General features: G+C 44.2%; 2 protein-coding genes across 3 annotated transcripts in view; both read right to left on the bottom strand.

The window, feature by feature from the left end:
• RBM41 (RNA binding motif protein 41) overlaps nucleotides 1–4,925 on the bottom strand; it is a 36,065-nt gene extending 31,140 nt beyond the window's left edge. For both annotated transcript variants that reach the window (XM_075007490.1, XM_075007489.1), the window contains exons 1-4: nucleotides 4,827–4,925; nucleotides 3,714–3,830; nucleotides 2,248–2,440; nucleotides 1,454–1,658 (exon numbers count right to left, since the gene is read on the bottom strand). In XM_075007490.1, the coding sequence (XP_074863591.1) occupies nucleotides 1,454–1,658; nucleotides 2,248–2,440; nucleotides 3,714–3,830; nucleotides 4,827–4,834 (523 nt within the window). In that variant the 5' untranslated portion in view covers nucleotides 4,835–4,925. The remainder of the gene's footprint in view (nucleotides 1–1,453; nucleotides 1,659–2,247; nucleotides 2,441–3,713; nucleotides 3,831–4,826) is intronic.
• A 5,062-nt stretch (nucleotides 4,926–9,987) lies between these two features.
• On the bottom strand, nucleotides 9,988–26,891 carry NUP62CL (nucleoporin 62 C-terminal like). The gene is made up of 13 exons (XM_075007637.1): nucleotides 26,801–26,891; nucleotides 25,630–25,924; nucleotides 24,367–24,776; nucleotides 21,911–22,021; nucleotides 21,261–21,386; nucleotides 17,762–17,860; nucleotides 15,450–15,561; nucleotides 15,019–15,163; nucleotides 14,496–14,545; nucleotides 14,211–14,345; nucleotides 13,422–13,533; nucleotides 12,512–12,578; nucleotides 9,988–10,238 (listed from the first exon to the last, which is right to left on the bottom strand). The coding sequence occupies exons 2-13, from the start codon at nucleotides 25,908–25,910 to the stop codon at nucleotides 10,147–10,149; spliced, it is 1,740 nt and encodes a 579-aa protein (XP_074863738.1). The 5' UTR covers nucleotides 25,911–25,924; nucleotides 26,801–26,891; the 3' UTR covers nucleotides 9,988–10,146.
• Between the last annotated feature and the right edge of the window lie 9 nt (nucleotides 26,892–26,900).

Genomic DNA, 26,900 nt, shown 5'->3' with positions numbered 1-26,900 from the left:
TGCTACCTGCTTGCTTTCTACGGCTCTCATTTCCAACTCCATTATCCTACAGATAATACAGTCAACCAATCAGCCACCTGATTGCATTATGTCCCAGAGAGCAACATGCTAACTGGTTCCCCTAAGCTCCAGCTACCAGAAGCTTTCCTCCCTCTGGTCCAGGAGTGAGTTTTATTTGCTGCCATGCTGCTTTTTGAAAAGTTATTTTGAACTGAAACATTTTGTTGAGCTTCCAAGGACCCCGTCAGGTTAAAAGCAGGGATTTAAAAGAGCTTCCCTGCATGGGTTACTAATAACACCTGCCTTAGTTTATTTAATTGAGCAATGGCAAAATGAAACGCTCTCTCTATTCAGGTAGCACTAACCAGGTTGCTGTTTCGGTTTGTTACACTGCACTGTGCTGGGATACTGACACCAGAGCCATCAGTCTGCAAACATCTGTGCTTCCTGGCCACCGAGGCTGTAGGTGGGAAGGGGAATCAATGTCCTTGGATGGTCAGCTTTTTGGGGCATGGACCATCTTTCTGTACTGTTTGTACAGCACCTAGCACAACAGGGCCCCGATCATTGACTGGATTGCCTCCTCATGCCGATAATCCTAACAACAATAAGCATAATCACAAAGGTGTTTTTAAAATAAGTTGTGAGAAATGCCCACATTAAGCATTTTTTTTTAAAAACACAAACAAAACCTCACTGGTAAGCTTGTAAAACCACTTTAAATGCAACCCTGGCTAAGTTCTGGCGTGTGATGCTTTTCTGCAGCCTTCTAGAGCATTGCTAGGCATCTCTGCGTAGGGGTCAGATTATGAGAGAGACAACACCACAGGGGTAGGAGAAAAGATGCTCAGGCCATAGGCAGCATGTGCACTGAGAGGGCACTGGGATGGGAGTCAGGAGCCCTGGGTTTTATTTCTACCCCTTACCCTGGAGGATGACCGAGGCCAAATCACTTCCCCACTCAGTTTCTGTCCCACCCTGTAGCCATCTTGTATATTTACCCTCTTAGCAATTCAGGACAGGGACAGTCTTACTATGCGTATGAACTCTGCCTAGCATGATGGAGCTGTGATTTTGTGTGGGGCCTCTAAGCATTACAAATAACTAATAAGAGCACCAGATTACATGCTGCTATTAAACATGCAGGCCAAACTCTGTCTCCAGCTATGCCCATGGCATCCTAGTGAACCAACGGAGTTTCAGAGGCATCGGAAAGTGCAGACTCCAGCCTGCCGGTGGACCGTCATTCTGACAACAGCTCGTAAATCAGAGATCCCTTTAAACAAAGGAGAACAGCTCCCCCTCACACGATGCATAAGTAAAATAATTTCTTCAGGGAGAAAGGGCAGGAAGGAAACCCCCCCCGTGCCTGCCCCAGATCTACATTCGCAGAACACTTGTGGGGAGACAGTCCCATCCTGCTGGGGCAGTGGGCATTGGGGAACCCGGGTACCTTGGTGGTAAAGGGCCCGCAAGAAGGAGTGCCGGTCCATCCCCTGGAAGAGCGCATTCTCAATCTCCATCTCCCGCCGGCTCAGCTGTTTGCTGCCAGCAAATCTCTGTGGCAGGGACAAAATGCGCTGGCGCTCTGCCATCTTCTCCTGGATGGCTCGCAGCCGTTCCTGCACGGCTTCAGGGGCTGCCCCCAGCCCAGAACCCTGAAACACAGCGGCCGCATCACTTAGGAGAAAATCCACCCCTTTTGTAGGGTGAGGCTGGAATTCCAGATTAAAGGGGCACTGATTAGGAATAAGAGCTACCCTCAAAGGGGAGCTGGCTAGAGAGCTTCTGTTCGCAGATGAGGGCAGAGACCCCTCACACTGAAGGCTGGGGACCCATCACGCATAGAAGGTTAAAGCAATTCATTCTCTCCTGACCTTCCTGACAGTTGTGGTTCCATTGAGTTTACTCCTCCTTTAGGTGAATTCATATACTCCAGTGATCCTGGCTCTTTAACAGAGCAAAGGATAACATCTGCACCTGTTGTCCAAGTGATTTGGGAATGACGCTCTATATGTACTGTGAATCTGATGAAGTGGGTCTTACCCACAAAAGCACATTACCTAACAAATAAAAATTGTTAATCTTTAAGGTGCAGCAGGACTGCTTGTTTTTAGTAGAAAGCTTTAGGTGCTTTAAAAGCTGCAGTTTATCACCAACTATTACTAACACACTCTACAGAGCTTTGGACTCCAGGCTCCATTACATTCCAGGCTCCTGTAGTTGCTAGTAAAGCTCCTTCCTCACCTTATCTGCTGAAGCATGGTTCTTCCAGAGCAGGATCTCGGTGTCTGAGAGCCCCAGTTCCCGAAGAGAGGCTGTTTCTTGCTCACTCTCCTGCAGGGCTTGGAACTGAGATAAGGTCAGAGTTCCTGCTGTCTCCTCCCCAAAGGGCTTGTAAAGAGCAGCTGGGGCAAAGCATCGCCGCTTGGACACACACCTGCAATCCAAATCAACAGCAAAGCAAGAAGTCCTCAGGGCTCAGACATTAAGTGTGTGGACAGGAGGCTGGCCTGGACATGCTAGGTTGCTTCTGGTGAGAGCATGTGCATTGGAGAGGCTGCGCTTCTGCAAAAATGAGAAGTCCTTTGGCACCTTATACACTTAACAGATTTTTTGGAGCATAAGCTTTCGTGGGAAAAGATCTGCTTCGCCAGATGCATCTGAGTGGGACTTTGCCCACAAAAGCTTATGCCCCAATACATCTGTTAGTCTCTAAGGTGCCACGGGACTTCTCATTTTAGCAGATATAGACCAACATGGCTACCCCTCCGATACTTGTGCTTCTGAAGGTGCTGTCCTCATCCACGTTCTTTTACCTGATACTCTAAGATTATACGGCAGCAGAGCACCAAGTGGGGTATATAAAAGACTTGAAAGTTGCCGTCCTTAAACAAAACACCTTCAAAACCAGGCTGCAACATGAAATTTCTAGCTGGAATTCACTTGCAAATGTGACACCATCCAACTGGGTTCGGCTCGCTCATCACAATAAGTAATCTTCCACTTTGTGTTTTCTCATCTTCTTATCCACATCCTCCAAGATCGAATTAGCTCTGAGGTAACACTCCCACCGTGGTATCTCAACTATCTGTTTCTCTTTCTTTCCCTTCATACACCTGATGAAGGGAGTTGCAACTCATAGAAGTTTACACCATAACAAACTGTTCGTCTTTGAAGTGCCACTGACTCCTTGTTTTTATTTCTATAAAGGTATCACCTAGTGACTCAAATATTTAACTGCCCTTGTGCTCGCCCGTAGAGAATGCTAGGAGCAAGTCATGCTCAAACACTCACCACTTGAATGAGACCCAGCACAGAAAGTTCTGGTTCTGCAACCTGCCTCCATCTGTTTGACAATGATTCAATGACCCAGCTACACTAATATCTCAGCAGCAGCATTAAGGCTGCTGTACCGCTAGTGATGCTGCCCTCCAGAATCCAAATGTGCTCCATCTGCCAGCACTCAAGTGCCAGCCAGGGCAGCCTTTGGCCTCCAATGGCCACTTGTGCTTCGCCGCCTAGTTCAGTCAGGCCCAGCCCTAGAGCAAGGTGGCTGCCTTGGGCTCCATGTTCCAATTCACCACAGCATCCGCTGCGCAGCTCTCAGTGTGCCGCCTTGGGCTACACCCATCCAGAACTGACCCTGGGGGAAGAAGGCCCAAGCCAGCAGGCTGACAGTGGCTGGGCCCAGCTCTGAGTTCAATACTTACTGTTCAATGGAGACAGCAGTATCAAGCTGATGGTGAAGGAGGCTCTTCAGCTGCCTCTCTCCTTCTGTCTCCAAATCCTCCAGAAGAAGGTCATCACTTGACAGGCTGCTGTTGACCCTGGACACAGGAGCACAACTGAGGGGGTCAGTAAGCTACTGAGAGCTCTTTACTCCCCACATCTACCGTATTAATAATTTCACCAGTATTCCGTTTCCAAGCCCTTTCTTGGAACATGAGGAAGACAATGAGCCAGTCCAGATGGGCTATAAGGAACAAGCTGGAAACGAAAAGAACCCTCCTGGCTGCACTCCACCATGATGTCAAACTGAAAGGCACAGGGATGATTTGGGGAAAATCTGAACTAGCCCAGAAGCACAGGGTATTTTTTATGCACGTGCATTCCTGTTATTGTTGTGGAAGATCTATTTTGTAAAACATGACGCCTGCCCAGCTTCAGCTGACTCGGTGCAAAAAAACCAGACTCTTAGAAATCAAAATCCAAGCCATGAGAGACAGTCGAAGAACACAGACAGCTGGCAGCATGCGACGGCATAGCTATAACCTTGAGCAATCTGCCTTTCTAAGGGAGAACTTGTTCCGCACAGGGCACATTGCCTTGCATTGGCTACTCTGGGCAGAATTTTAAAAGGCCATTGCTGTCAACGTCTCTGTAACTGTTGGTTTCCTCCTCTCTGCCGCCATACCAAGGTCAGAATAGGAAAGGAAAGAAGTCACTGATGTACTTGTGAATCCCCACTCACCATCTTAGAGAGACAGGCTGTCTGAGCGGAGAAGTGGGTCAAAATACCCTTATTAAAGACTCCTTGTTGTTTTTTCCACCAGACATTCTCACAAGCACTTGCATGTAGGACTAGCCCGAAGGGCAGAAGAAGAGGGGGGCCTGGGGTAACCCACCCCCAGTGCAGCCCCCAGATCTTCCCCCCCTCCCCAGCAATACTACCCAAGGATTACGGGGGCTGGTATTGCAGCAGCCCCCTCCCCACCACACGGGCAGGGGGAGCTAGAACAACGCTACGCCCCACTGCGCCCCCCGCCCCGGCCCGCGCCTCCGTAGAGGGCCAGGAGCGCCCCGGCAGCTCCCTCCCGTCTCACCTGCGCATGATTCCGGGGCCCCGCGCCTGCCACTCCCTCTACCCCGGCCGGCTCTGGGCCTGGACTACAACTCCCAGCAATACCGTGCGGCGAGGCGCGAGCGAATGAGAGAGGTGGGACTCAGCCCCCGGGGCTGCTGGGAGTTGTAGTACAGCGAGGCGGGGCTCCGCCCCCATTTCTAACCGGCTGGGGAAGAGCGCAGCTAGGACCACTTAGGCTGCGCCGGGGTCTGTCATCCCCTTCCTCCCCGCAGCAGAACCCCAGGGCTTCCTCCCCACGAGCTGAGTCACACAGGTTGGGGGTGGGAGAGCTAAAGCCCCATGGCCCTGCCCACTGTAAATCATCACATTGATTCTGGTGAGACCTGGGTATAACCCATGATCAGGCCGCCTGCCGTAGGAACATCAGCAAGTCCCTGCCCCTTTACTGCATTAAATGTAAAGGGTAGTAAGGCAGAAAGCCCCTCAGTACCGGGGCTGTGCCTCATTACAGACTGTATAGCAACTGGACCACACACGAGTGAGAAGTAATGAGTAACACTAAAGTCGCACAGAACAAGCAGTCCTGTACTGCCTTAAAGACTAACCCATTTATCAAGTCTTGAACTTTCATGCATGTTACCCCCAAAAGCTCATGACCTAATAAATGGGTTAGTCTTTGAGATGCTACAGGACTGCTTGCTATTTGGGAAGCTACAGCCGAACACAGCTACCCTGAGACTATTAAAGTCAGTAAATATGAGAAGAATTAGGCCTTTACTTTACTGCAGGTGCCAGCTAAAGTGATGGGGATAACCAAGGAGGAAGGGTAGTATGTATGCATTAATATCTTTCTTCAAATCTGAGCATTTGTCTGGAGATACTGGTATATGCTCAGGATCAAACAGGGAGAGCAAAGAGGGCAGCTGCCATGGGTCCCAGCGATTTAAAAATGGACCAAGGCTGGTACTTGGCTGTGGCAGCATCTAGAGGCCCCAGGACGCTGAAGGGCTGGCTGGGGAAGGTTCTTCCAGACCAGGATCTCGCTGTCTGAGAGCCACAGTTAAAAACAGGCAGGTCAGAAACCTGCACCCTCTCCCGAACCTGAGCTGGGAGGTGTTTTCTTATTAATGCAAAGGTAATTTCACAGACCTTGCATATGAGCAAATTATTGTATACATTAAGCTCAGTACAGCTTCCCCACATTTCTACAAGTAACAAAATCAATCTTAAACCATATAAAATGTGTCTACTCCCACAAATGACAATTGCGAGAGGGTAACACCCACAACTATAGATTCCACTGAAGTTAAGTAACTTGGGGATCGCGGGGGCGGGGGGCGGTAATGCTTCTGAAGTGCCCATATTCCTCTGGAGAGTGGAGGTAAGTGAGGTAGTATCTTTTATTGGGCCCACTTAGGATGAAAGTGATCACTTTCAAGCTACATAGAACTCTTACACAGGTGCTGGTGTAACTCAAAAGCTTGTCTCTTCACCAACATCATATCGTCCAATAAAACATCTCACCAAACTGTCTTTCCAGCATTGGGTATCAATACAGCTATATCTTCCCTGCAATATGATTAACCATCCTTGAATCAAAAAGAGATCTGTTTCAGTTAGGACATCTCAGTAAACAGTGGTAGGGTACATACTGCAAATGGCAGAATGCTGGCCATGTTTTCGGAAGTGGAAAAAGGTCCAATTTAGCACAGATTGTTCTGTCAACAAGCAGGAACTGGTTTCATTTTACTAATTTGGACCTTGTTTTATATTTGTACTTTAGCAAACTAACTAAAGAAAAGTTGCTTATTAATTAACACATTTGGCAACAAAACACAGCTTTTACACTGAATTTGGTACTTTGCTCATCAGGATACATTACATTCATACCTGTTTCAATACCTGTACAACTTAATTTAAGACTAATACAATTGTTAGAAAATGATGAATAGGGCACTTCTTTAGTAGTTTAATTTTTCATTTGTGATTTGTCAAGATCTGTGAACGGAACGTGGAATTCAATTATAAATGCTCCCTGCTTCAGCATTTAAAGCTTTATTTAACCCAAGAAAAAACAAACAAGCTTACATACGAAAAAAAAAAACTTATCAAAACCTATTTTGCTTTTAAAATAAAATAAAGGAAGCCTGATCTGTACTTAATGAATGGAATTAATTGTTTCTGGAAACCATTCATTCATACTCCGAGTGAAGAGAAAACAAGCACCCCTTTTTTAAACATTACAAGTCCCAATCATCTTAATGTTTGTTAAATGTCATTGAACTGAATTATATGAATAAACTGAAATGAAGACAATATTCTCTGCATCTGCAGAAGAGGCTTTGCTTTCAAAAGCTGGTTTAGCACTTAACTATTTCCTGGAGCTTTGTCAGTGGTATCCAACAATTCTATGACCTGACTTGCTTTAAAACTTCAGCAGTGAACATGTCCTGCTTGAATTTTTAAAGATTATTTCAATTGCATCTTCTTCGGTCATAATGCAGAGAATAAGCCTAATTTAAATGCAATATTGAGCTGGAGAATTTAGCAATGTGACTTCACTGGGGTTTAAAATACTCTAAATTTAGAAAGCAAACAAGAACTGAGTAAAATGCATGAAACATAAAATCATAGAACACTAGAACTGGAGAGAACCTTGAGAGGTCATCGAGTCCAACCCCCTGCCCCCACAGCAAGACCAAGCACTGTCTAGACCATCCCCGACACACCTAACCCGCTCTTAAATATCTCCAGTGATGGAGATTCCACAGCCTCCCTAGGCAATTTTTTCCAGTGTTTAGCCATCCTGACAGTTAGGAAGTTTTTCCTAAAGTCCAAACTAAACCTCCCTTGCTGCAGTTTAAGCCCATTGCTCCTTGTCCTATCCTCAGAGGCCAAAGAGAACAATTTTTATCCCTCCTGCTTGTAACCCTCTTTTAGCTACTTGAAAACCGCTATCATGTCCACCTGTCTTCTTTTCTAAACTAAACAAGTCCAGTTCTTTCACTCTTCCCTCATAGCTCGTGTTTTCTAGACTTGTAATCATTCTTGTTGCTCTTCTCTGGACCTTCTCCAAATCTTTCTTGAAATGTGGTGCCCAGAACTGGATACAATACTCCAACTGATGCCTAATGAGTGCTGAGTAGAGCAGAAGAATGACTTCCCAAGTTTTGCTCTCAGTACTCCTGTTAATGCATCCCAGAATCATGTTTGCTTTTTTTGCAACAGCATCACACTGTTGACTCATATTTAGCTTGTTGTCCATTATGTTCCATAAATCCTGTTCCGCAGTACTACTTCCTAGACAGTTGCTTCTCACTTTGTATGTATAAGGCTGATGGTTCCTTCCCAAGTGGAGTACTTTGCATTTGTCCTTATTAAACTTCATCCTGTTTACTTCACACCACTTCTCCAGTTTGTCCAGATCATTTTGAATTTTGACCCTATCCTCCAAAGCAGTTGCAACCACTCCCGGTTTGGTATCATCTGCAAACTTAAAGCACACACTCTATGCCAATATCTAAATCATTGATGAAGCTATTGTCTAGAACCGTTCTCAAAACAGGCCTCTGTGAAACCCCACTTGTTATGCCCTTTCACTACGACTGTGAATAACTACTCTCTGAGAACAGTTACCCAACCAGTTATGCACTCACCTTATAGTAGCTCCATCTAGGTTGTATCTGCCTAGTTTATTGATAACATTGTGTGAGACAGTATTAAATGTCTTACTAAAGTCTAGGTATACCACATCCACTGCTTTTCCTTGCCACAAGACTTGTTATCTTGTCAAAGAATGCTATCAGACTGTTCTGGCATTATTTGTTCTTCACAAATCCATGCTGGCTGTTACCTTATTTTCTTCCAGATGTTTGCAGATGAATTCCTTAATTCTTTGCTCCATTATCTTTCCTGGCACCGAAGTTAAACTGACTGGTCTGTAGTTTCCTGGGGTGTTCTTTTTTCCCTTTCTATAGATGGGCACTATATTTGCCCTTTTCCAGTCTTCTGGAATCTCTCCTGACTTCTAGGACTTTTCAAAGATGACAGCTAAAGGTTCTGATACCTCTATCACATCCTTTAGTATTCTAGGATGCATTTGACTAAGTCCTGGTGACATGAAGACATCTAATTTTTCTAAGTAATTTTTAACTTTTTTTTATTTTATCCTCTAAAACTACCCCTTTCCCACTAGCATTCACCATGGTTAGGCATTTCTGCATCAGGGTTCTTGGTGAAGACTGAAACAAAGAAGTCATTAAGTACCTTTGCTATTTCCAAGTTTCCTGATATTGTTTCTCCCTCCTCACTAAGTAGTTGACCTACCCTATCCTTGGGCCTCCTCTTCTTCTAATATATAGAATGACTTCTTGTTACACTTTATGTCTCTAGCTAGTTTGAGCTTATTCTGTGCCTTTGCCTTTCTAATTTTGCCCCTGCATACATGCACTGTTTGCTTATATACATCTTTTGTAATTTCTCCTAATTTCCACTTTTTATATGACTCATTTTTGATATTGAGATCATGCAAGATCTCCTGGCTAAGCCGAGGAGATCTTTTAACATACCTTCTATCTTTCCTATGCAGCAGTATAGCTTGCTTTTGGGCTCTTAATAATGTGCCTTTGAAAACCTGCCAGCTCTCTTTAATTGTTTTTCTTCTTAGTCTCGCTTCCCATGAGATTTTACCTACTAGCTCTCTGAGTTTATCAAAATCTGCCTTCCTGAAATCCATTGTCTCAATTTTGCTGTTCCCCCTTTCACCATTTCTTAGAATCATGAACTCTGATTTCATGGTCACTTTCTCCCAAGCTGCCTTCCACTTTCAAATTCTCATTTAGTTCCTCCTTATTTGATAAAAATCAAACCTAGAACTCCTTGCCCCCAGTAGCTTTTTCCACCTTCTGACATAAAAAATTGTCATCAATGTAGTCCAAGAACTTTCTTGACAGTCTGTGCCTTGCTGTGTTAGTTTCCCAACATATATCTGGATAGCTGAAGTCCCCCATCACCACCAAATTCTGCGCTTTGGATGATTTTGTTGGTTGCTTAGAAAAAGCCTCATCCACCCACATGGGCAGGTGGTCTGTCGTAGACCCTCTAGTATCACATCACCCTTGTTTTACAAAAATCCCAGAATTGGGAAACAAATGCTGCAGAACTTAGAAGCTCCATGCAGAAGCTCTATGGCATAAGACAGTGTAGGAGGCTTGACATGAAAAAAACACTTTATTGAAACAACAAAAAAAGCGATATCACAATTTTTACTCTATTTTTCCTAAGTTTTTACATAATGGTTATCAAGTGAATGTTACACCAGTAGAGATTTCTTTTATCGCTCAATCAAATGTGATCCGAAAACTGCGTTCCTGTTCCTTTCGGCGGCTCTCACAAACCTTTGTCACCTCCTCCACCTTCCTCTGCAGGAGAGCTGTGGGGGGCGGGGGGGGAGGAAATCCACAACACACATGATCATTGTAAGAGGCAGCACAGGTATGAAGGAGAGACCACCACTCAGAAAGCGCGAGGATCAAAGGTTATTAGGTTTGAGAACAGACAGGTAGAGAAGAATCCAGCAGAGGATCCTGCTGAACTGCACAGGCCCCACTGAATGGCTACGATGGCAAACTCTAGAAACGAAGCAGACAAGCCTAACAGGACATTTTAGCCATCGCTCCAATTTTCCTTGCTGCCCCAACTTCAATTTGATTTATGTTAATCATGTTACTTAGTTTTTTAAACAGAAGTTTTTACAAGTCAGAAACTAAACACTTACTAAACATGTCTCATGCATTTGATGAAGCGGGTCTTTGCCCATGAAAGCTTATGCTCCAAAATATCTGTTAGTCTATGAGGTGCAACAAGACTTCTTGTTGTTCACTAAACATGAGTAGCTGGAACTGTGTCCATACTCGGAAATACACAAATCGCACTTTTAAAGACGAGACACTCTCCACTTCGCCCATTTGATGACCCAGAGTTCATTCTGAATTGTGGTCTATAACAGTGTTTTCTAAATGGCATTCTGCAGAACCGGGGTTCCGTGAAGTGAAAATATGGGTTCTGTGAGAAAATTCCATTACAATAGCTGACTGCTCTATGGCTCCATGCCCTGATGCCGCTGAAACAGTAGAACCAAGTTTATTTGGTTTAATGGCCAGCAGGGTGGTGGGAGAGATCCGTCCGTTAAGCCAACTGAATTTAGTTCCATTATTTCAGCAGCAGCAGCAGGGCAGGGAGCCACAGAGAGCCCCTCACTCGCCCTGCTACCCGAGCAGCCCACATCTCTTTCGTGGGCATGGCTGATCTCAACCCCACCAGCAGAACATAAGAGAAGTTTTCACACTAAGGGAACAAATTGCAATGAGTTTCAGAAGAAAGTCAACTGTTTTTACACAAGATTGACATTTCCAAATACTTTCTGCAACTGGATCCAAAGAACTGCTGATGCAGGAGACATCTCACAAGTTATAAAGTCTCATCATGAGGACAAGTACCCGGTTCTGGGAAGTTACCACCTTTTAGGAATCTGGAAACCAAATATAGCCATGGTATAAGCAGACAATTCTCTTTAAATCAAGGGAGTTGTGCCTACTTTCCACAGGGATGAGTATAAGCCAGGTGCTTGGGGAGGGTTGAGAGAGAAGCAGAATTGGTATATACCGCAATCCTATAAAGAGTGGCCTCATATTACTCAATAGTGCCCTCTTGTGGCTAATGAGGTTCAATTAAGGAGACAACTTGCTTAGATTACTCAGGATCTTTTACTGTGAGACAGATGGTTCCTGGTCATGAAAAGCATGTGTAATAACTTTAGGAGAGGAAAAAACAAAAACAATTAAACCCTGCAAGCATCCTAAATTTCAGTGAAAAAAGCCCAGTCCCTAGAGAACAATCTTCCTTTGAACAGCAAGCATAACATCTGCTCACTATTCTGTTTTTAAATTGTTACTCTGCAGTTTCTGCAGTGTCCCTCAGAATATGGAGTTACTGCACCTGCAAAAGGGAACATTTGATGTCAGCTAACCATAAGAAATTATCCTGACATGCTGGAAGTCAGGAGAGAGAGAGAGAGAGAGAGAGAGAGCGAGAGAGAGAGAGAGTCCAGAGGAGAGATACTGAGCCTAGACTAATGTGGCTGGCCAAGAGCATTTTCAAGTGTCCCCCCACCCCTCCCCGGCCCCAAGATATTTTCATAAAGAAAAGGCTGATAATATTGTACAAGCCCATGCTCAAACTCTGTTAATAGATAAGCCATTTTCAACTGATACATTTTGGAACACTGTTTTTTCTAAAATATTTAGCAAACAACCAGTAACTTCATCCAATAGCTACTACGTCTACAGGCCTTTTTTAATGGCACACGAAGAGAGAGCGGAGTCCAAATGACAACAGACCGGGCCTTTTGGGAAGACTTCTTGTGTATCTTTCTGAATGGGTTTATGGTCAAGAAACACACTTAGTACTTCAACTTTATAACAAGTTATGGTTCTGCATGGTTGACTACCAGATCTGCCTGATCTCTCAAACTTTAGTCCTGCCACTCAGCACTGAATAAAGAGGCCATTAAGAGATTACATTTCCCCTCCTCCTTCAGGACTTCCAGTTTTCTGTCATAAGTGCAGTTCAGACATTTTGACAAGTACCTTTCTTTACTTCAAAAAAGGAAAAAAAAAAGGTGGGGGGTGGGGTTAAGCTTCTTACCGGAATTCTGGTCGATCCACTGCAATGAATCCATATGAGCATTCAAAATTTTACAGATCTGCTGGAGCTGCAGAGAAATAGATGCAAACTTTCAGGCATGAGTTATTCTGGTTTAGTATGTGGAAATGAACAACAGGAAAAGAAATAGACACCAGCCTAGCTTTGTCCCTGGGCCTTGCTACAGCTTTCAAAGCTAAGTTCTCCAAACATTAGGAGTCATTTCAGTCAGGTGAAAGTTAGTACAAAAGCAGCACATAGCTGTGCAGGAGACATCAAGTTTGGAAAACACCCTTGTGGTCTGGGCTCTCTTAGACTAACAGAACTTAAACACATCATACCCATAAAAAAAGTTTATTCTCAAGGTCATGTAGAAGAGGAAAGCACCTTTCTTTGCAATGTTCATTAAAAGGGAAATTCTCCACTGACAAGCCTACAGGCAAAAACCGTGATGGGGATTAAAATCAAGTTGATGTGTAGGAGAAGTAGATGAGACTTTAGGTCTGGATTAGAAAATGAACAATACAGCAGAACATATTTACGTGCCTAATCCAAAGTCCACACCCACAGCATGATAGGTCTACAATATGGTGGGAAATAATTTCCCAATTAAAATATATTTCTACAAAGGTAAATACAAAACAGGTGAGTAATTTTGGGAAGAGGTTTTGCACTCTCTCTGCCGGCAGAGTTTGTAATGCCCCTATGACCCTAGAATAAGCACAAGAGCCACATTAGCTTGTGCTGGAATAGGAGTCTGGACAACAGAAAAGAAACAATTAGGGAGAAAATGCTGTGAAACCCTTTTCAAATCCTGAAAATGCAAAAGACGTGAAGAGTATTAGAACTACACAAGTTAAGTGCCTGTAAGAAATCGTTATACCTTTCACAAGAAAACTAGGCTGATACTCACAGGGTCACTGGTATCAGCAGGGCCCCCAGATGTGTTCAGGTGCTCAATGATGTCTTTGAGGTCCTGTGCCATACGCTTCAGTTGGGCATCTATATTTTCAGCCAATTTATAGCTGCAAAGCACATGGGAGGTGAGATCAGAGCATTTTAAATCAAACACATACACTAAGCATGCTAGAGGACTGTTTTGCCTAGGCATGAAATTAACAGCGCCAATATTCTTCCACAGGAGAGAGAGAGACCTGTGAAGGAATTGGTAGCTCTCTCACATCTAAGATTCAAGGCCATATCTTTCTCATACCCAGCCAGATAAATAAAACAAGTAACTGGTCTTGCAGGGTCCAGACATCGCTTGGGCACCTTTTTTGGTTGTCTGACTAGAATTTGCCAGTTCTTGCCCTTAAATGCATGCATAATTTGAATAATCACACACCATGCTTCTCTGGCTCTAACTGCCATCCGGGGATTCATTTTAGTACTAATAAAGAAATAATTCCAAATATTAATAGCCTGACCTCTAACGGTTACTTGAGTCCATATCCCTCAAAGAGCTCCATTTATGCTACCTAAAACATTTTAACACATCTGCTGCCACATTCCTCTATTTCCACTTCCAATATGGGAAATGCAAGGCACTGATATGATCATGCTCCAAAAAAAAATTATTACTAGTCTCCTCATCCAAAGCAATCCCCTACAATGCCCTATTCCACATTTAGTTCTTCCTGTTTGCAAGTGTTACCACCTTAGCTCTGCCCTCTCACGTGCTTAAACAGGTTCACTTTCTTACGTTCGCTCCCGCTCCTCATCTGCATGCTGCAAGTAGATAGTCCCACTTTGTTCCTTTACAGACTCTTCCAGAGGAGTCAGCAAATCTTCCAGCTCCTTCTGTTGCGACAGGATGAAATCAAGTTCCTGATCCAATCTGCAAGAAGACAAGAACAAGTGAGCTCCTGAAAGAAACTTAGGGGACAGTTAGATGTGGTATATAAACTCTCCAGCATCATGAGAGGGCTGCAAGGAGATGGAAAGAACATTACACCAGGAAGACTAAAGCACTCCATTTCTCTCTTACCGCTTCTGATCCAGCTTCACTTTCTCCACTTCTCGGTGTAATGAAGTAATCTAAAATCAGAGACAAACAGAATTTAACAGACTACATTAACAGAATTCAGGGATCCTCTGATACAGGGGTAGAGGGACTGAGGGAAGGATTAAGATAAAAACACCATGAAAAGCGTGTACTAGAAAGAGTAACCAATAGTACAGATGTTTACATAGAGAACATTTTAGATTTAGCACTAGAGTTAAGGCCATAAAAGCCAACTCCTGGGCAACAGGCTGGCCTAAGATTTCCCACCTTGCCTGGGCAATTCATGATCAAGCAGGGTCAGATTTTTAAAGCTGTGAGGTGCCTACAACAGCAGATAGGTGCCTAGTGGGATTCCCCCACTCCCTCCAAAAAACGTCAATGGGAGTTCCACATCTACTTACTTCTAAATATCCCACTGAGCACCTATTTGTATCTTTGGGCATCCAAATACCTGTAAAAGACTTGCCCTATGTGAAAATCAGATTGAAAAGGCAAGTTATCACACCTTTTCTCCATTCTCAATCAATGTCCGATCCCAGGCATTGACTTGCGTAGCTTGGTGAAGAAAATGTTTTTCTTGATCCTCCAGTTCTAGGCTCCATTTATTAATCAGACTCTCCAGCTGGGCGTAAGTCATCACTGGGGGAGCACTGGAGTTGGGGGAGCAGAAAAGCATTATTAGATTGAATATAAGGTATAAAGGTGACACCACAGCAAACATTAACAACATAACCACTGAGTTATAAACAGACCCAACAGAACACTCTTGCCAGGATACTGCTGCATTCCAATTCCACCAGATTTTTTTGCCTGGAGAAGCCTATTCCAGCGCCTCCACTCAATACCCAACATCCTAGGTGCATCATGAACACTCACTCAGTACCCAACCACAGAACTAGGACACTTGACAGTGACTCAGTTGGCAGAAAGACTTACCTGGTTGTTGTGGTCACTATAGTAGCAGTAGAAGTCACAGCACCAATGGTACCAGTGGTGGCCAGTGGTTTAAGATTCAAGGCAAAGCCTGTGCTAGTGACAGAAGAAGTGCCTGGAAAGAAAGATTTAATGTCACCCCACACATAAAAGGAGAGGAATTAGTACAGAGGAGGAGAAATCAGTTGAGATGTAGCAGTTTGGGCTCAATATTGGAGATAAGGAGACATGCATTCTAGTAATGAATGACCTTGATGGTGTAATCTTGATTATTCACTTCACTTGAGTATAACCACTTGTAAGACACAAATAATGATAGTTATCCAGCTTTAGAAGAGGTTATGAGATCTTTACGAAGTTCCATCCCAGGGGTCAGCAACCTTTCCAAGGTAGAGTGCTGAAAGTTGACCTTTTGGCCTCTTTGTACAGTCTGGGTGTTGGTGATACTTTTTCAAAGTCACTAATAGTACTACAATGGCTTCATGCACAGCTTTACCATTTGGCTGGGTCTACACTAGAGTTTTGTTGACAGAAGGGACTTTCTGTCAACTTAACTCAGGGAATGTCTACACACTTAAAGCATTCTGTTGACAAAGCCTCGACTTTCTCAACAGTATTATCCCTCAAAAATTTGAGGCATAACAATCTTTGGACAAAGTACTGTCGACAAAAGTGCAGTATAGACACTTCTGTCGACAGAAAAGAGCTTCTGGTTGCTGGGCAGCCCTCTGCAGAGCTGCCATTCAGCTTTCTGGCATCAGAGGGCAGTGCAATCCGGCAGTTCTCTGTCGACAGAGCAAGCTGTGCGTAGATGCAATCTGTCATCAGAGGTTCTGTCAAGATTTCCCTGTCAACAGTAACTTCTGTCGACAGAAAGCAGTCAAGTAGCACTTTAAAGATGAGCAAAATAGTTTATTAGGTGAGCTTTCGTGGGACAGACCCACTTCTTCACACCATAGCCAGACCAGAACAGACTCAATACTTAAGACACAGAGAACCAAAAACAGTAAGCAAGGAGGACAAATCAGAGAAAGATAATCAAGGTGAGCAAATCAGAGAGTGGAGGGGTGGGGGGGAAGGTCAAGATTTAGATTGAGCCAAGTATGCAGACGAGCCCCTCTAGTGACTCAGAAAGTTCCCATCACGATTTAAACCATATGTTAACGTGCCGAATTTGAACATAAAAGTCAGCTCGTCCACTTCTCTTTCCAAAACGGTGCAGTAATTCCTCTTCAGTAACACACATACCTTTAGGGGAAAAAAAAGCAGTCAAGTAGCAGTTTAAAGACTAGCAAAATAGTCTAATAAACTATTTTGCTAGTCTTTAAAGTGCTACTTGACTGCTTTTTGTTTTGATAGTGGATAGACTAGCACGGCTTACTCTCTGTTACTATTCAACATAACTTTAGGTCATTGACAGAATGCCCCATTCCATTAAAATGTTGACTAACTGGTTTGTGGATCTGGAATGTTTTGATTTGTCCTCCTTGCTTACTGTTTTTGGTTCTCTGTGTCTTAAATATTGAGTCTGTTCTGGTCTGGCTATGGTCTGAAGAAGTGGGTCTGTCCCACGAAAGCTCACCTAATAAACTATTTTGCTAGTCTTTGAAGTGCTACTTGACTGCTTTTTGTTTTGATAGTGGATGGACTAGCACGGCTCCCTCTCTGTTACTATTCTGTCGACAGATGCTTCTAGTGTAGACATAGCCTTTACGTGGTGGTTGGTAGCATTAGCCAGTCTTTTGTTAATCCACAGGCAGCATGGCTTTGAGCAAGCTCCTGGTTGCATGGGGAAGGTGGGGCGGGGCTGAGTTCCTGCCTCACATGCCAATGAAAAAAATCGGCTCATGTGCCACTCTTGGCACCCATGCCAGGGGGGCTGCTGACACCTGCTCTATCCTATATAAGCAGGAAGAGGTCATTTATTTATATCTTAGTTTTCTAATTATATAGAAGTAGAGAGAATATTGACAATAAGTAAATCAATTTTGCTACAATCACAGAATCACAGGGCTGGAAGGGACCTCAGGAGGTCATCTAGTCCAGCCCCCTGCTTCAAGCAAGATCATCCCAGCCAGGACCTTGTCCAGCCGGGACTTAAAAACCTCAGGGGATGGAGAATCCACCACCTCTAGGCAACGCATTCCAGTGCTTCACCACCCGCCTGGTGAAGTAGTTTTTCCTAAGAAGCCACAAGAAACTGTACAGGGAGATGGTTTGCAGATCCCAAGCAGAAAGACTGAGAACCATGGGACTACATAATAGTTTTATCATCATGACAGCTCTGTTTTTTCTCTTCATCATCTAGTCCTTACTGGTGGTAGTGATGGTTGCAGCAGTTGTTGTTGTTCCGGGGACCTTTAATCCAAATCCAAGAGTACCCAGGCTGGTTGTTGCAGTTGAGGTGCCACCAACTGTAAACAGAAGACAATGACAGTTTCCTGTGTTCCACACAGGTCAAGAAAACCATTTAGAAAGTTCCTCTGCCCTGTGCAGTTATCCCCATTTTATCTGTACTTGAAAAGAACCAATAACTAGATTCCAGATACTTAAGTGAGGAATAGTAGGTTGAAATCATGATACATGCAAAAGACTTCCTAGATGTTTTAAGAAATCTTGTCAATTCAGTTACAAAGCATTATATTTGGCTTATCCGAAACATGCAACATTATACTGATACACACGGCTAAAAGAAGCAACAGGACCCAAGCATTAGGCTCAAGATAGCTTATAAACACAGTCCTGGAAAGTTAAGTTCTCAGAGGCTAAATGTCAGCGAGAAATGCGAGTAATTCGTTACAGAAATAACCAACTGTGTCAGATCTAGCACCCTGAATATGGCTTTAAAAATTTCTTGCCAATTTTACTAAGCTCCGCAGAAATAAATTTCATAGAATGGCTGCCAAAATGTAAGTATAACGAAGACATTAAGCCAAATTGATCTCTGATAGAGTTACATTAACTTCAATGGAGTTACATCAGGGACAAGTTTGGCTCTATGCTCATTGAGCTTTTGCAATATGTGTAATTTGGTTGACATGATCTGGGTAGGCTGTGCTCCTATGAACACAGAGCCTAAATATCTCAAAATACAATCTGGTTTCTTCTAATGAAAGTGAGCTGCTATGTCTCACTACAGGTGGCTCCATTTTGCATGCTCTCTTTGGCAAGCTGCCCTGTTTATTTCTTATAGAGAGAAGGGAGGTGATCCCTGTAGCGTACATATTTACTGATGGACTCAACTTTCTGCTTTTATGTCCTAACATCTGAAATGGCTGAAAAATATTCAAACCAAATAGCTCTAGTTCACAGGGTAATAAAGCAAGTGTCATCTATGCACAAAAAGCTCCACAAACAGTACAGCCAACGTACAGACCTTTACCTAAAGCGGAAGACAGGTGAATGTCCTAGTCAAGCCAAAAGCCCTCCTTCAAAAAAACTTAAAAGGGAAGGAACAAAGAGAATGAGCATTCTGAAGAGCTTAAATTATAGCTGACCAGACCAAGAAACATATAATCCTGAAGCTTCAGAGTCTTAGACCACCACGTAATACTGCTGCAAATAAACAAACCAACCAACCAGACATTTTTCTGGGCTGTATCAGCAGTAGTAATTCTTCCATTCTACTCAACACTGACAAGACTTCAGCTAGAGTACTGTGTCTAGTTTTGGGTACCACACTTCAGGAAAGTTGCAAACAAATGAGAGTACAGAGGAGAGTCCCAAAAGTGAGTCAAGGTCTTGAAAATACAAACTAGGAGGAAAGACTGAAAAAAGTAGACTGAGAGGGGACATGATAGTCTTCATGTACATAAATTGCTGTTATAAAGAAACGTCTAATAAATGGTTCTCCTTAACCACTGAGGGCAGGACATGATGTAATGGGTTTAAATTTCACCAACAGAGATTTAGTTTAGCTATCATGGAAAACTTACTAATTGTAAGGGTAGTTAAGCACAGAAACAGAATTACCAACCAGAGGCTGTTGAATCTCTGTCACTGAAATTTTTTAAGTTCAGGTTAAACACACACCTGTCAGGAATGGACTTACACTTAGTCCTGCCACCTGGACAAGTTGACGTACTGAGAAGTCTTCAAATCCTACATTTCTCTGATTCAACATTTTAAATCAAGTAGTTGCAGAAAATCTGGTAAAGCTTTCTCTTATTCACCCAGCAAATAGACAAGTTACTATCAGTTACAGGCAGACAATCAAAAGAGTTTCTCCAGTAGCCAAAGGACTTTAGCACAATAAATCCCCAGGTGACATCTACATAAGAGGCTTTTCCAGCAAAATTGAGCTTTTGTCAGGAAAAACCACTGTGCATCTACACACAAAATGCACTTTGTTGACAAAACCTGGCACATCTGTGAGCAGCATTATATCTTTCCCCGTTCAGGCAGAACACCTCTCTTGACAGCATTCTGTTGACAAAACAGCCATGTAGACACTCTGGGGCCCTTTGGTCAACAGACAGGTTTTCCAGTTCACCGGGCAGCCCTGTTTGCGGAGCTTCTTGTCAGTCGTTCTGCCAAGAGAGGGTAGGGCAGTCCGTCTGCTCTCTGTCGACAGAGTGAATTGCTCTTTCAATCTGCTTTTATGTGTAGAGGCAATCTGTCAACAGAAGTTTTGCCGGGAAATCCCTTTCGACAGTGACTTCTAGCAATAGAGGCTTCTCATGTAGATGTAGCCACAGATTTTTAAAACCTCTCTTTGACTAGATAAAAAGTGGCAGTTTTCAATACAAATAGCTCTATTAATAGCAGAAATCACTCCTTGTAGCAAAATGCTTGTAATTCAGCTGCCAGAGCTATTTGCTAAGTCATCTTTGCTTCCTCCTTGTTGACTACAATGATTGTTTATAGGGTGGAGAGAAGACAGCAGTTGGACACAGGATGAGATCAGTATTAACTACTCTCAAGTGAGCAGAAGAGGTTTTGTATTTCCTGGTAACTGACAGCACTTCACAACCGGCACATCTTCTGCCGCAAAGGAACTACCAAGATACACAGCATATTAAAAGCACCAAATACGCACATACCTGCTTCCCCAAACCAGCACCTTACTTACAAATGGAACGTGAGGACCTAACCTGAGCACCATAAACACCACCTCAGAGACAGGAGCACGGGGAGAGCAAATCTACACTACAAAAATCAGTTGATTTAAGTTACATTGCCATACAGCCACCACAGTAATTGCACAGATTTTTCACATCCGCTCTACCTTCCATCTGTCAGCAATGCACCTCCTCGTAAAAGAGCATTTCCAGAAATTTAAACTGACAGCGTGGGGCACTCACAGCTCTGGGCTGTCAGCAAGCAGGGGCTAAAAGTCGAAACAGGCAATACAGTGCCCACACTAACACTGTATCAACCTAACTACATAAACTTAAGCACTACACCTCCTGCAAAGGAGGAGTTATTAGGTCAGTGCAGTGGGCAACTTACATGAAAAGTAGCAATACTGTACTGTAGATATTTACATAGTTAGGTCAACATAAGCTGCCTTACTTCGACCTAACATCTGTAAGCATGTTCAGCCATAATCACAATATCAGGACAGCCAATACAAAAAATTGTCACTCTTCTCACATGCATTATACTCTGGCCAGTTTTCCATGCAATGAACGAGTACAGCACTGACAAGATTTAAGCTGACTATCAATGACCAAAATAAAGGTGGTTGTAATTTATTGTGGGGGAAAAAGCATCACCGCCTCAGAGAAAACCTGCCAGCTTACACTTTGACTATCTATTTGCCCCTACCAGGACAGATTGCAAGAACTTTTGGATATATGTTTTGTGACTTACGTGAGAGGCCTGAAGGAGCAGAAGAGGTTGGTGCTGAAGATGTTGCGATGGATGCAAACAATGTAGGCCCTGACGAACCAAGAAGGGAAGTTGTTGTGGTCGTGGCTGTGGATGTTGCAGTCAAGCCTAAAAACAGAAAAAACCCAAATGCATCCTTCTCTGAAGCTCCAACATATACTCAGAATGAACAGCACAGAGAACGGGATCTTTTCTCTGACACGTTTTCTCTCCATTCATCTACAGCAATCTCCTTTGTACAAATGCAAGAGTCTTCTCTGCAGGTTTTATTTCTGAAATAGTTCTCCTGTATTGTGCCTCGTCAATCTTTTCAAGTTTAACCTGACTGTCTATTTCCCACCCCTACAACCCTTACACTTCTTTGCTTTATTTTACCCAATAAAGAACCGTGAAATGCAGTTTTCAAATGCAAAAAACTGTACAGAGTAAAATAAGAATGTGCTTAGAGAACTTAGAGTGCTTTTAGGACTCTGACCAAAGAAGAAATTCACTGTTAAGACGCAGAATAATGCATCCACTCCTGTTTTTATCTGCTCTTCACACCCCAATAAATAGAACTACTTCAAACAGAGAAGTCAGCCCCTTTCACCTTGACTCATTTTTCGGGCACCATGCCTCAAATCACCCCCTACCTCCAAGTTTGGTTCCAAATGATAAACTAGGTCCCTGGATGGTCGTAGCTGTCAATGTTCCTGTGGGCGCAGAGGAGGCTGCTGTTGAGGCTAGTATTCCAAAATTTAAACCTGGATTAAGAAATAGACAAAGAATGAAAGAAGAGGAAACCATTCTCAAGCTAATGCTCTGAAATACCCACAACTTTCGAGAGCAACTGAAAACACACATTATCCCAATTAGTAGAGCTAAAAGTATCTGTTATCAGATTCATATTGATGTTTTTCTGACAAACCTAGATCCAACAGCAAAGGGATTCATTAGATCTAATAAATTCTGTCTGTAACAGCTGTTACGACTAGCTCTAGTGCACACTAACTGTAGCCAAACATCACCCACGCAGACTCCAGACTCTCTCCACACACACTTTTTAATGGCCAGAAGACCATTACTACAGCTGTGTACTGACACACCAAAGTTGACTTATTGCTGCGGTCAGCTTTGTCCCTGTTCAAAGCGCTGGTAATATTCTCAAATGGCCTAGGAAGTACCAGCAACCTACTATAAACACAAGGTCTTTTTACACAAAGATCTTATTTCTAAACAGAACTGGCTTTACAAATGCAATCAATTTACAACAAATTATTTCAGTCTCTTGATGCTGGAACTCAGCGCCTAAGGAAATCACCATTCTAAAGAGAGATATTCGTCTATAATGGTCACAGTGCTACGGTACCAAAACCTTTCCAGAGATTTGTGGAACTGTGATTGCAGAGATATTCCAGCTCCTGCAATATAAAGATCAGATGATCTCACTGTTTTCTCTGCAATTCTGTTTTTTTATTTTATCCCACCATGGCTACGTCTACACGTGAACCCTACATCGAAGTAGCCTATTTCGATGAATAACGTCTACACATCCTCCAGGGCTGGCAACGTCGACGTTCAACATCGACGTTGCGCAGCACCACATCGAAATAGGCGCTGCGAGGGAATGTCTACACGCCACAGTAGCACACATCGAAATAAGGGTGCCAGGCACAGCTGCAGACAGGGTCACACGGCGGACTCAACAGCTAGCCGCTCCCTTAAAGGGCCCCTCCCAGACACAGTTGCACTAAACAACACAAGATACACAGAGCCGACAACTGGTTGCAGACCCTGTGCATGCAGCATGGATCCCCAGCTGCAGTAGCAGCAGCCAGAAGCCCTGGGCTAAGGGCTGCTGCACACGGTGACCATAGAGCCCCGCAGGGGCTGGAGAGAGAGCGTCTCTCAACCCCTCAGCTGATGGCCGCCATGGAGGACCCCGCAATTTCGATGTTGCAGGACGTGCAACGACTACACGGTCCCTACTTCGACGTTGAACGTCGAAGTAGGGCGCTATTCCTATCCCCTCATGGGGTTAGCGTCTTCGACGTCTCGCCGCCTAACGTCCATGTTAACATCGAAATAGCGCCCAACACGTGTAGCCATGACGGGCGCTATTTCGAAGTTAGTGCCGCTACTTCGAAGTAGCGTGCACGTGTAGACACGGCTCATGTGTGTCTAGATACTCACACACAAGACACGAGCAAGTCAGAAGCACTAGATTTAATGATATACGCCTTTAGACCATTCATCATCGCATTAGTCTTATATGCGAGTCCTGCAAAAAATAAATTTCCTGAGAAGTGACCTACAAAAGAGACAGCTGCCTATTAACTAAGCTGTACTAACTAAGCCACAACTGATTTGTTGACACAGGGCATGCTCACATACTTTCATTTCCCATTATAGCAATCTGTAGCAGCAAACAAATACCTACTGCTGTTAAGGTTTTAGCTGTGTGCTTTTTTTTTAAAGTCTCATATCTGGCTAGTCTCAAGAAACAGATAAAGCCCAATACGAACTTTTAGGGTACAAAATATACTTGACAATTCTGTAACAACAAGAGGTCCTGTGGCACCTGACAGACTAACAGATATTTTGAAGCATAAAGCTTTCATGGGCAAAGACCCACTTCATTAGATGCAGGGTCTGATGAAACGAGTCTTTGCCCACAAAAGCTGTATGCTCCAAAATATCTGTTAGCCTATAAGGTGTCACAGGACCTCCTGTTGTTCTCAAAGAGACAGACTAACATGGCTACCTCTGATACTTGACAATTCTGTGACATTACTGAGAACATCTTAACTGTATAAAGATGCCACCTCAAAGGCTACATGAAAAAATGCTACAGATAACTGGAGACTTCAGGCACGAACAGATTGAAAAATGCTTGACCTGCAGCACCAGTTCCATTTCATACAGGACTGAAAGAACAGACTTCAATACCCATTTCTCAAACAAGCAGCCAATTCACTTGGATTATTAGAAGTTTAATATGCGATACCATTTTGTTTACATAACTTCAGAAGTCAGCTGACTAAAGAAGCTTTTATCCGGATATAGTGCTGATGGCACTTAAGCTCACATGTCAAGATCTCACTCTCACCTGTGGACTGTCCCCCAAGACTGAAGGTCGTGGCTGGTTGTGCAGTAGTTGCTGCAGTGGTGGCAGCAGCTGGGGCTGCTCCAAAGGTTAACCCTGTAGGTGCTACTTGCTGAGTTGTATTTCCCACAGAGCTGAGATTAAAGTTTGGGGTTCCAGTCTGAACTGTTCCACTGCTGGTAAAGTTGAACCCTCCAGTTGTCCCGGCCTGGGTGGTGGTGGTACTGGTGCTGGCGGCGGCTGTGGTTGTGGCACCAAAAACAAAGCCAGAAGGACCTGCTGCCTGATTTGATGACACACTGCTAGGTATAGCGCTGGTAAGGGCGGTACTGTTAACAAGTCCAAACCCTCCAGTGATCCCTGTAGCTTGAGTGGTGCCACTGCCACCCAAGTTTAACTTTGGTACATTTCCCCTAGACAGAAAATGAAAAAAAAAAAAAAAATCCAAGATGATCTAAATTGTTCAGGATGTAATCCAGCAAGCTGCCGAAGGGTAGGTTTTTTTTGTTTTTGTTTTTTAAATATACCTTATCACTAACATTTCAGATAAAGAGTTTCAGGAAGGCAAGTCCTTGACCAAACTTCTTTGTGGTGCATTGGATTTAATCTTAAAAAGACTGTAGCCCAGTTCTAACACACTGTACTACAGCCCCGGTCATGCCCTAACTCCACTAACCTTGAAGCTTCCTTAATTACCTCCTCTCAGTAAAGACTACTTTCTCCTCACCATTTGGTGTGCCTGGAACACCTGTTCTCCATCTATGTGCCAAGCATCTTCCCATCTTTCTTCTTTTCAATCCCTAACAAGACTAATTTTTTTCTCCTGGCTTTCCACTTGGATTTTCTCACTACAGAGCGAGCCTTTCTAGTCCAACACACTCAGGCCCTGACCAATGCCACAAAAGATGTCAGTACTGTCTAGCAGCATTACCAACACTTCCACTGTTTACTGGGCTCTCAGAAGACATTTAGGGGTAAATTACAGCTAAACAACAGCACAGAGCATTGACAGCCAAGAACGGTGGCTGTAAACAAACTTTATAGGGCTACGAGAAACTTGGTCACAACCATGATAAGTGGCTGTCCGGCTAACTAAATTAATATCGGATTACAGATGTTGCTGGATGAGAGTGTGCTGGACTAGACAGGTTGCACCTGTATCATTTCCAAATACAGTGTCTTTAAAAAAATTTTTACAAAAAAACCCTCAATGATGGCAACTCATGAGAATGACAAAAACAAATGTTTCCTCTAGTTAGTTCTTACCCTAAGGAGAATACACTTCCAGCTGGAGCCGCAGTTGACGTGGCCGGTGATCCAAAAGTGAATCCAGAAGCTTGTGAAGAAGTAGCAGAGGTCACCAAAGAAAACAAGCCTGTAGACTGGGTGCTTGCTGGAGTCTGAGTTGGTGTGCCAAAACTGAATCCTGTTCCAGTACCAGGTGTGGAGAAGGCAAATCCTGTTGATGCTGTGGTGGTTGTGGTCTTTGGAGTGCCAAAATTGAACCCTCCCCCAGCAGAACCAGATCCAAAGTTAAACTGACTCATGATGATTTCTGACTCTAAGAATAAAAAGAATGATTAAAAAAACCAACCAGGTGACCAGAAAAGGAATGCTGCTGTTGTGCGCAACCACACGTTGTGAATAGAAGATGAAACACAGTTAGTAAAAATGAATCACAATGTGCTCCCAAACTGTACTTTACAGAATAAGGAATATTTCAGTACTTTCATTTTTTCCGCAGACATTTCTACAGGTTAAACACAAATTCAGCACCCTCAACAAATGCTACATAATGCGGATGCTAATTGAAAAATGTGCCAGTTACTTGTACTACAAGGAGGAGCACTTACAATATTGGCCTTAACTTCTACAAATCCAAGGAGCAAAGCCGAGCCGCCCACCCCTACGCGGGACACACTGAAGGCCCACAGACGCACCCCTCACAAAACGCCCTACAACAGGGTACAGATACCCCTTACCAAGCTGCGCCATGAGAAGCCCACAGCAGTGGGCCTAGAGAACGATGGCAGCGGGCAGCACCTGCGTGGGGCTGAACCTCACCGCCGCAGACACCAGGGACCTCCCCCACCCCCACTCCGATAAACACCCCGTCACCCCGGGAAGCCACGTGCTGGGCCCGCGGCAGCGGGGACGGGCAGAGGAAAGGGTTCTAGAGTCCAAGACCAGCGCCCGCCTGGGCTGCTGCATGGCACAGACCAACCCGCCGCTCCCCCGCCGAGTCAAATGTCCCCGTGCGGCGCAGGCGGCTTCAACAGACCCCCGGACCCTCCCCCGCGGCCGCCCGGAGGATGGTAGGACACGGAGGGTCACAGGGGCCCGTCAGGTCCCCGACGGGCGCAGCGAGCAAGGCAAGGCCAAGGCCAAGGCCAAGGCCAAGGCCAAGCCCCCCGCCCCCCTCCGGCCCCACACTCACCTGGTCACTCACGGCCCAGCCCCGTCGGACCGCTCGTCGCCTCCTGACAGGCCGCGCGCGCGAAAGCGTGACGATTAGAGAAGGCGACGCGACAAGGTGA

Source organism: Carettochelys insculpta, chromosome 13 (assembly GCF_033958435.1).
Source record: "Carettochelys insculpta isolate YL-2023 chromosome 13, ASM3395843v1, whole genome shotgun sequence".
NCBI classification, from domain to species: Eukaryota; Metazoa; Chordata; order Testudines; family Carettochelyidae; genus Carettochelys; species Carettochelys insculpta.
The sequence above is the reverse complement of the archived record's forward strand: the minus strand, read 5'-3'. Positions and strand labels throughout refer to the sequence as shown.

What these genes read in the sequence shown, in the direction of transcription:
- NUP62CL (XM_075007637.1), bottom strand. Translation starts at nt 25,910, where the DNA reads ATGAGTCAGTTTAACTTTGGATCTGGTTCTGCTGGGGGAGGGTTCAAT. An exon ending in TCTTGGGGGACAGTCCACAG is followed by an intron (nt 22,022 to 24,366) that starts GTGAGAGTGAGA and finishes TTCTTAATCCAG; the next exon opens with GTTTAAATTTTGGAATACTA. An exon ending in ATTTGGAACCAAACTTGGAG is followed by an intron (nt 21,387 to 21,910) that starts GTAGGGGGTGAT and finishes TTCTGTTTTTAG; the next exon opens with GCTTGACTGCAACATCCACA.